Source organism: Sinocyclocheilus rhinocerous, unplaced genomic scaffold (assembly GCF_001515625.1).
Source record: "Sinocyclocheilus rhinocerous isolate Xijiao unplaced genomic scaffold, SAMN03320098_v1.1 scaffold753, whole genome shotgun sequence".
In the NCBI taxonomy this organism is placed as follows: Eukaryota; Metazoa; Chordata; class Actinopteri; order Cypriniformes; family Cyprinidae; genus Sinocyclocheilus; species Sinocyclocheilus rhinocerous.
The window spans coordinates 642,480-652,343 of record NW_015655991.1 but is presented as its reverse complement, the minus strand read 5'-3'; the positions used below and the strand labels follow the sequence as shown (position 1 = coordinate 652,343).

At 36.7% G+C, this 9,864-nt stretch overlaps 1 protein-coding gene across 1 annotated transcript in view; it reads right to left on the bottom strand.

The window, feature by feature from the left end:
* trpc6a (transient receptor potential cation channel, subfamily C, member 6a) overlaps nucleotides 1-7,878 on the bottom strand; it is a 10,246-nt gene extending 2,368 nt beyond the window's left edge. The window contains exons 1-11 of the mRNA XM_016526219.1: nucleotides 7,243-7,878; nucleotides 5,400-6,147; nucleotides 4,473-4,652; nucleotides 4,225-4,389; nucleotides 3,673-3,889; nucleotides 3,296-3,523; nucleotides 2,920-3,184; nucleotides 2,181-2,376; nucleotides 1,644-1,844; nucleotides 1,492-1,548; nucleotides 1,302-1,377 (exon numbers count right to left, since the gene is read on the bottom strand). Of these exons, the coding sequence (XP_016381705.1) occupies nucleotides 1,302-1,377; nucleotides 1,492-1,548; nucleotides 1,644-1,844; nucleotides 2,181-2,376; nucleotides 2,920-3,184; nucleotides 3,296-3,523; nucleotides 3,673-3,889; nucleotides 4,225-4,389; nucleotides 4,473-4,652; nucleotides 5,400-6,147; nucleotides 7,243-7,385 (2,476 nt within the window). The 5' untranslated portion in view covers nucleotides 7,386-7,878. The remainder of the gene's footprint in view (nucleotides 1-1,301; nucleotides 1,378-1,491; nucleotides 1,549-1,643; nucleotides 1,845-2,180; nucleotides 2,377-2,919; nucleotides 3,185-3,295; nucleotides 3,524-3,672; nucleotides 3,890-4,224; nucleotides 4,390-4,472; nucleotides 4,653-5,399; nucleotides 6,148-7,242) is intronic.
* Nucleotides 7,879-9,864: the final 1,986 nt, after the last annotated feature.

The following is a 9,864-nucleotide window of genomic DNA, read 5'->3' as shown; positions in this document are numbered from 1 at the left end:
AAGGTGTCTCATGACCAACGTGTCACACAAGAAACATTTCATGATGGGTAAATGCAAAGAGCTCTCTTAAGACCTTCGCAACCGTATTGTTGCAAAACATACTAATGGCATTGGTTACAGAAGGATTTATATACCTCTGAATGTTCCAGTGAGCACTGTTGGGGCCATAATCCGGAAGTGGAAAGAACATCATTTCACCATAAACCCGGCCACGACCAGGTGCTCCTCTGAAGATTTCTGACAGAGGAGTGAAAAGAATTATCAGAACAGTTGCCCAAGAGCCAAGGACTACTTGTGGAGGGCTTCAGAAAGACCTGGAATTAGCAGGTACAATTGTTTCAAAGAAAACAATAAGTAATGCACTCAACCGCCGTGGCCTGTATGCACGCTCACCATGCAAGACTCCATTGCTGAAAAAAAAGCATGTTGAAGCTCGTTTAAAGTTTGCTGCACAACATTTAGACAAGCCTGTGAAATACTGGGAGAATATAGTCTGGTCAGATGAGACCAAAATTGAACTCCTTGGATGCCAAAATAGACACCATGTTTGGTGGTCAAATGGCACTGCACATGACCCCAAAAACACTATACCAACAGTGAAGTTTGGAGGTGGGCACATCATGGTGTGGGGCTGTTTTTCAGCATACGGCACAGGCAAACTTCATATAATTGAAGGAAGGATGAATGGAAAAATGTACCGAGACATTCTTGATTAAAAATCTGCTGCCATCTACCAGGATGATGAAAATAAAACGAGGGTGGACATTTCACTAAGACAGTGATCCCAAACACACAGCCAAGGAAACTCTCAACTGGTTTCAGACAAAGAAAATAAAGCTGCTAGAATGGCCCAGCCAATCGCCTGATTTGAATCCAATAGAAAATCCATTGAAAGAACTAAAGATCAGAGTTCATAGAAGAGGCCCACGGAAACTTCAAGATTTGAAGACTGTTTATGTGGAAGAATTGGCCAAAATCACACCTAAGCAATGCATGCGACTAGTTTCTCCATACAGGAGGCGTTTTGTACGAAGTATTAAATAAATTTCAGTAAGCGTGTTCAATACTTTTTCCCTGTGACATTCCATTTTATTACACATAACTTAATTTCTGAAGTTATTTGTTTTGTTTTCTTTGCATGTATGGATTACTTGGGTTGTTACCGACATCTGGTGAAAATGTCATGTCAACAGTACCTTCAGAAATATATTTACTGAGAAAAATGGTGACGTGTTCAATACTTATTTTACCCATTGTATTTTTCTGAATTATTCCTTTAATGAAAGCTTAAATACACTCACCTTCATTGACTTCATCACATTCTTTGTCATTTTGGGCTTTGATGATGTATCGCTTAACAAGACGCTTCATAATTTTCTGTACAGATTAAATGCAGTAAGTTCAATGTCAAATTGCAAACAAACAAATATGACCCATATTCAGATCTATGATAAACATTAGGTGTAGCATTTAAAATGGAAGTAAACATGCCTGATATCGACTGGAGCTAGGAAGAGATTTGTCCTGGCAAGTTTTGCTCTGTCCCAACTGAATTATGATCCAACAAATCCCAAGAGCAACATAAATGGATTAGTTTATTAATTTTCTTACTGTGATGCAGAATTAGAAGGGATTTCCCTCACCTCACTGAGCTCAGACCCCTTCATAATGGCTTTGTGTTTGTTGAAAATCTCCTGCAAAAGACCCTTAGCCCCCATAACCAGACCCAGAACAGATTTGGGACTGAGAACCAAGTTAAAAGGCACAGGGAGAGTCCGGCCCTCCTCAAAGTAGGTGAACCAGAGCTTGGCCCGGGCAAACTTCCACTCCACATCTGCATCATCCTGCAAGATAACAGGAAACAGTAATGTTTTGAGTACTTAAAGCGACAAATGAATCAAAACAGAGATGCAGAGGTATGAGATGTGCAAAGAAAATGGTTTAATTCAATTAAAACTCAATTCAATAAAAAAAATTAAACAGTCAAACTAATTATCCCATTCTGAAGAGATAAGGTTGTTTTTTTCCATAGTATGCAAAACTCTACACTGGAGTGCTTCATCAGCACAAAGTCTTAAATATAGATTTACACATTCAATTTGCTCCACTGCACAAAGATTTATTGTCAGCAAATCTTAGAAATAAATATGAAGATGTTAAACTGAGAAGACATCAAGTACCTCAATCTCCTGAAAGGAATTGTTAATCATAGCAATTAGCATGTTGAGCAGGACGATGACCACAGTGACATTGTAAACTCCATAGAGAACATAGCCAATGTTCTCGATGAACTTGTGTCCATTGTTCACGACTACTGATTTGACCTCAGAAAGGCCAAATATTGCCCAAAACAATGTTTTGAAGCTTTCCTCTACACTACAGAGATAGAGAGAGAAGATATATATTTATTGACGGAGATGTAAATTGAGGAACATTTCCTTTTCTCATAAGAAGTGCATTTATTTTGCCAACTATAACATGTTCATGGATCAATTCGCTTATAATTTTGTACAATTTGTGTATTTAGACTACCGTTCAAAAGTCTGGGTTCGGCAAGATTTTTTCAGGTTTTCAAAAGAAGACTCTTATGCGCACAAAGGCTGTATTTATTTGAACAAAAATAGAGTAAAAACAACAATATTGTGAAATATTATTACAAAATAACTGTTTTCTATTTTTATATATTTTAAAATATAATTTATTCCTGTGATGGCAAAGCTGAATTTTTAGAAATCTTTAGTGTCACATGATACTTCAGAAAGGATTGACTGATTGATTCTTATTATTTCCCCCTTATTATAAGAATAGTAAATGATAATTCATACTTATTATTGTGTGTTTTTAATAGTAGTCTTGTACCAGGACAAAGATCCAAGAACATGTCTTAATGGGCAAACTCATGACTGTATTTCTACTCACGTTGTGAAAGCTTCATTCTGTTTAGCGCCTCGATAATATGAGTAGAGGTTGAACATTCCAATCATGAAGGCCAGAAAGACTAGAATGAAGATAACCATGAACTTGAAGATGTCCTTCACAGTTCGTCCCAAAGATATCTGCAGTGGTCCAAAGCTCTCATTCGCTGGCAGGATGTACGCAATTCGAGAAAAGCTCAGGACCACTGCAATGGCGTACAAGCCCTCAGAAACTAACTGAGGATCAGACGGGAGCCAGTCGATCCGAGCTGAAACAAAAAAAAGATATTTAGCCAGATTGCTTTTTGTATTAGACTATATATCGTAATTTTGTGGAAAACGAAATCTTGCCTGACTGAAAGCTGAGGACGATCACTCACCCAACTGGAAGTATCCCACCTCAAAAGGCAAAGTGACATTGGTCAAATCAGTGTAGTGCTCATCAACATAGCGTTGTGCTACGCGTGCATGCCAGCAAGCCATTATCCTTGAGATGAAGGATGCCACAAAAATGGCCAACATTCCAAAGTCTAGCAAATTCCAAGGCTCAACCAGATATTCTCTTGGACCTTGGGACCAGATCTCCTTGCACTCCGCCCAAATCATCCCTGAGTGAAGGACATTAAAACACAGAAATGAATGTTGCAACATGCAGTTTGTCCTGAGACATGCAAATGAACTGTACATTTTGTTCTCTGAATACAGATTGTAGTAGAGTAGTAACCTTTGAAAAGTTAAAAATCAGTCAGAAACAAACCTATGACCCAGGAAATGATGAGCATTTCCATCCACGTAAAGGGAGTTGTTTTCATACGAAACAGCTGCGTCGGATAGTCATGAATGGTCATATTTGGAAGCAGCTTTGTCCCATCAAAGCGGTCTGCAGTGTTCATGACCAAAAGGCCAAGGAAAATAGTAAAGGAGGCCGCGTGTGCCACAAACTTGAGGAAAGGGCCACGCATGATCTTTCCCATCTGTTGGTAACAGCATTTTTTACTGATTGTGGTGCGATTAACAAAAGATTTCATGCGCTTTGGATACATTCTTCTATTATATATTTGTACATTACTGCTTATCAGCCTGATACGCTTATCAACATTATTGTGACTCATAGGATATGGTGGATATTTTAAGCACTGCTATAATTTACAAGCATGGGAACAGCCTTACTGAGCAAAGATTTCAGTGAATGATTCATGTTAAAGCCATTGCTCGATTCTTTAGACATGTACTGTATGTTTGCTATGCAAAACATCTGGATTTCACCAGTGTTAGAAAGTAAACAGCTTACTTGTGTGAACATACTTACCTTGCTGCATGGTGCCACCCAATACACCATTGCTAGAAAGGGAAGTCCGATTGCAACACCTAAAACCACTAGGAACTTAATGGCAGTGGTCTGCTGCCTGAGTCCGGGCAGGTTTTCGTACCATATTGATAAGAGCTGTTGTTGACAGTTAGGATGGGCCACAAACTGTTTGGGACAAATAAATTAAAAGAAGCATTTTGAGAGAGAATTTGAGGGCAGATTGTGAGATTTCTGTTTTTTATATTTACCTTTTTCAGTTCGTACTTTATTGCGAGTTTTAAGCGAATGAGACTTGGTCGTCCAGGCACTTCTAAAGCCTCATCATCTTCACCGCTCAGAATGGCTTCCACTTCCTCTGTGCTCCGACAAAGGTCCAGAAGTCCCACAACAAAGTCTTTGCATTGCATAGAAAGTTTCCTATATTCATTCTGAGGAAGATAATCATTACAAAGAACATGCAATCTTTTTACATTTTTAACGAATTAGTTCAACCAAAATGAAAATGATGTGAGAATTCTTGTGTGGAACACAAAAAGAGAAGTATTGAAGAATGTACTGGTCACCGAGCTCAAAAATGACAGTAAATGACGATCATGAAATGAGTCGATACAATTAACAAATTGAATTGGCTATTCACTTATAATCTTTCCCTCTACTTAGTTGTCATTTCTCATGTGCAGTTTTATATATTCAAAGAAGCAGCATGGCGATTGGTCACCTGACACACAATGGTTCATTTTAACTGGTCATGTCACAATGATGTCAAACTTTAGTGAAAAATGACTTAAAATTTCGCTCAGTGTAATTATTGTTAATTGTTAAACATAAATTAAAGCAAAATATAAATATTTTTTAAAAATGACAAAAGCGCATGACAAAATAACTAAAACGTAAATTAAAATTAAAACTGAAAACTAAAATAAAAGCTAATTCAAAATATGAACAAATACTAAAATAATGATTTCAGTCTGCTTACACAGAAAAATGTGTATGACTAAATGTGAAATGTGTAAACTGGTGCTCACTTCTACTTTATTTACATGAAAAACAATGGCCAGTACATTCTTCGGGTTTGGAATCAAATGAAGGTTTAATAACTAAATAATCGCATGATTTTCATGTTTGAGTGACCTATCTTTTAAAATGACAAACAGGCCTAGTTGCCACTGCTGTACCTTAAATTCTTTTTCAATATTGGCCAAGGAAGCCAGCTCATTGCTGAGCTCAAGGGCCGCCAACACAGGATCCTCATTGGATAGAGAGAGGTACGCTGGACTGGCCAGTCCTCTGTATGCATTGATACGCGAGCGGGAGTGGGAGAAAGAATCGTACTTTTGATGGTAATTGCAGGTGTCGCAGGTACAAAAGTAGTCATGTGGCTGCTCAATGCGAGCACCCTTACCCAGAAGAATGTGCACGATTTCATATTCGTGACAATGAGATGCTAGAATGATTGGAGTGACGTCATGAGAAAAGCGCGTGCCATCTTCATCGTACGCAAAAAAGTCATCATGCATTGGAGCCTGACTAGGGCTCGCTGTAAGTCTCTTGGAGTCGGCAAAAGCTTTGTGGCTCAAAATGGCCTCGACAATCCTGGTGTAACCTTTGCTGATGGCCAACAAAAGTGCATCCCCAATACGTGACAGGTTGTCTTTCTTCAGCAAGAGCTCTGTTACTTCTAAGTGCTCGTTTGCCACTGCCAACTGCAATGCATTCTGGCCCATGTAGTCCACACAGTTAACATCCAGCACAGGGATCTCCTCAAGCATTCGGCGCACCACAGGTATGTTTCCATACTCGGCGGCATCAAGGAAGCGTTCCTCTACAGGGGTTAGGCTGTTGGGATGGGCATTGAACATGTAGGCTGCCCCTCGCACCGCCTGCCTTCTGCTCTTGGGTAATGCCTGTCGAGCCAGGTTCTCACTATGGTTCAAAACAGATCAAGAATGTGTACTGTGACCACAATTTCACAAACTGTTTTGAAGTGTTACTATTCACACCACTTAAGTTACTTGAAAATAACCAATTACCAATCTTCCAAAGATTGCATTATAATTCATTTTAAAAGTAGCCCCTTTTGTTATTACTGATTAGCATGTGTTTTCTTATTAATATCAGATTTTTTTTCCCATACGTAAAAAGTATGTAAATATACAATGCCACATGAATATCACATGTATCCTTGTTTATACATGTATTTGTGTATTTTTATTTAAAAACAAATATATAAATATTTTATATAAAACTTTAATTACTAATCTGTATAATAAAATATCATATTTAATATGTAAGTGTTATATTGGAAATGTGCTATACAAATAAACTTGCCTTGCCTTGCCTTGCCTATTATTGTAATAATAAATATTATCATATTTATTAATGCTTGTAATGTGTAATGTTAATGAAACAAATTATGTATTTAAAAATATAATGTTAATATTTTTTTAAGTTAATTCATAATTTATATATATAGAGAGAATGAAACATCATTATTATATTAAATATTATATTAATATCATATTATAATTATAACTATAGATTACATTATACATTATATTATATAACTGTAATGCTATTTTAAAATATTATGTATTTAAAAATTATAATTATTAAGTATTTAAATAGTATGTGTGTGTATATATAATTTACATTATTAATATGTTGTTGAATAATACAAATTAGTTCTACATAAAATTATTTTTACTATTGTTACCAGTAATATTGTTAATTTATTCATAAAATAAATAAAAAATTGGTTGATATCCATCTAGTTTTACTAAACAATATATTTTTAAATACATTAATGCTAATGACTTATGCATGATAAGATTTCAAACTGCCATTACTAGTTTCAAATGCCTATTTAATGAAACCTGACATTTTAAATGAGCAAACCAGTTCACAGATATTTCATTGAATATTGAGTGACAGTTTCAGGTCAGGACATTGAACTTCATATTATCTTTGAAGGCAATGGTAATCAAACAGACAGTACATACAGAACCTTGACCAACTCACCCATGGTAGTGTCCATAACTGCCAAAACAGTCCTCACCAAAGTCTTCGTTCATCAGTAGATTGTCTTTACTTCTGTTTCTCCTTTCAATCGTGTGATACTTTGATTGATTTCTATCCTCCAGAACAGGTCTCCTTTGATTCATAATTTCAACTGAGGCAGTTCACGTCTGAATTGTGAATACAGCAAAGCTAACACATCCTGTTATCCAAACATCCAGCTGTGACTGATTGAGTGTGCGCTACACACTGGCAAGTCACCATCTTCTACAATCCTTTGTTATGTTCCCATTTAAGTCTTGAGATAGTGCAGAGCACCGAGGAATTCTGAATGTTCTTTTCCACTCATTGGCTATAAATGAGGAATATAGCAATCTTCATGCTGGTTTACGAAATCTAAAAATGAATTGTTTTCTTTCTTGCTCGTCTTATTTGATCAAACTGAATGTCGCTTAAAGCATTTAGTCCTGATTTCAGCATTAGACAGATAACAGAATCCACTGACATTCTTGATTAGTAACATTTTCAAATATGAAGAATCACTGAAGAAATTGCAGAAATGCCACATGCAGGTCCTTCAACTTTCAAAATAACTATTTCATTGTATATTCCTCTCTGTTTGTATTAGGAACGGTGATTAAAATCTGCTTTCAGCTTCAAAAATCAAAACCCAGTGACGGAGTGCAGATGTAGAATTCCTTTGGGTCTATTTCAGCGTTCCCAATAAACCTCTACATCCTGTGTGTTCATTATGAGCACCCAAATCTCTGTAAACTGTGGGAAACAGCTTCAATGGAATTCCAGACTGTACAATCGTCAATGTACATTCAGCGGCAACATCACACTTTTGATTCTCTTTATTTTGCCTTTCTCTGGCATTCTTTCTCCCACAGTCCCACATCTATGTGTGTGTGTGTGTGTGTGTGTGTAATATACCCACATGACTAAATGTGTACGTGCTTTAGTGGTCAGTATACTGCCCACAAAAATCTTAACTGAGTATGTGAGCCAAACCGATGGGTCAAAAGGTAACCCACACAGTGGGTCATGGGAAGCCACTGTCTTGTTTCTATTCTCATGTTGATAGACTCTTGTTTCTATTCTCATGCTGATGACTATCAGAGAGACTATTTTTAGACTTTTTTTATTATTTCCAGGGACATGCTAACTAACTGCCCTTGGCCCATGCTTGTTGTGCTGCAACTTTATAGATAGTTGCTGCACCAGGAATTTAAGTTTTCCTCTAGTAAATGGTTGTCTCAAAATAGTTTTTTTTGTGTGTGTGGTTTTAATTTTATATATATTTAGACTTTTTTTATTATTTCCAGGGACATGCTAACTAACTGCCCTTGGCCCATGCTTGTTGTGCTGCAACTTTATAGATAGTTGCTGCACCAGGAATTTAAGTTTTCCTCTAGTAAATGGTTGTCTCAAAATAGTTTTTTTTGTGTGTGTGTGGTTTTAATTTTATATATATATACTGTATATTGTGTGTGTGTGTGTGTGTGTAAATCATCTGAAAAGGGCCATATTATACACTTTTATTTTGTAGCATCTTCCCCACTGAAGTCAACTTATAACACAAGTTGTAAACAGTTGTAATTTATTTTTACATGACCATTTCCCACCCTCTCTCCGATCCTAAGAGTTATGCAAGCTGTTCTTTGCTACTGTAACTTTAAGAATTATATATGTAAATGATCTCTGTTATGATTGGCTAACCTCCATGTACCCGCATTGTTCACAACGTCATCCAGAAATATATGTATTAATGCGGTCATGTTATGCAGTTATGTCCATTCAAAACTGAGTCAAGTGGATTTATATGCAATTTAAATGATAAAAGCACACCTGTTTTGATACTAATTAGAAATGTTTCTTGAGCACCAAATCAGTATTTTAAAATGATTTATAAAGGATCATGTGACACTGAAGACTGCATATAATATTACTGATTTTACTGTTTTCATCAAATAAATGCAGCCTTGAGCATAAAAGATTTCTTTCAAAAACATTAAAAACGTCTTATCAACCACACACTTTTAAATGAACTTTAAAGAATAAAAGACAAATCAACCATTCACGTGTCTAAATCGAAACTGTCCAATCAAGTCTCACTTTCTGTAGGTCAATTTCTGTATATATATATATATATAGTTCAGTCATGAAACTCTAGATGGTGCATTCTGACGGGGTGTTAACTTAACTGATGATATTCAGAGAGTTAAAGGGGTCATATGATGCTATTTAAATTTTTCCTTTCTCTTTGGAGTGTTACAAGCTCTTGGTGCATAAAGAAGATCTGTAAAGTTGCAAAGACTAAAGTCTCAAATCCAAAGAGATATTCTTTATAGAAGTTAAGAGTCAGCCACACCTACCTAAAACGGCTCGTTCTAACACGCCCCCACATACCTACGTCACGATCTGGGAAGATTTGCATAACGCCGCCCAAACGTTCACGCAAAGAAAGAAGGCGTAACCTTTATTCTCGCTGTAGTATTGTTGCCGCCACCGCCATGTCGTGAAGGCACTGTGTGTTTCGTTGTGAAAGCGAAACTACTTTATTTGGTCTTCCAAAAGAGGATGATATCCGCTTCGTCATGCCTAGAGCTGATCCGTGCTGAT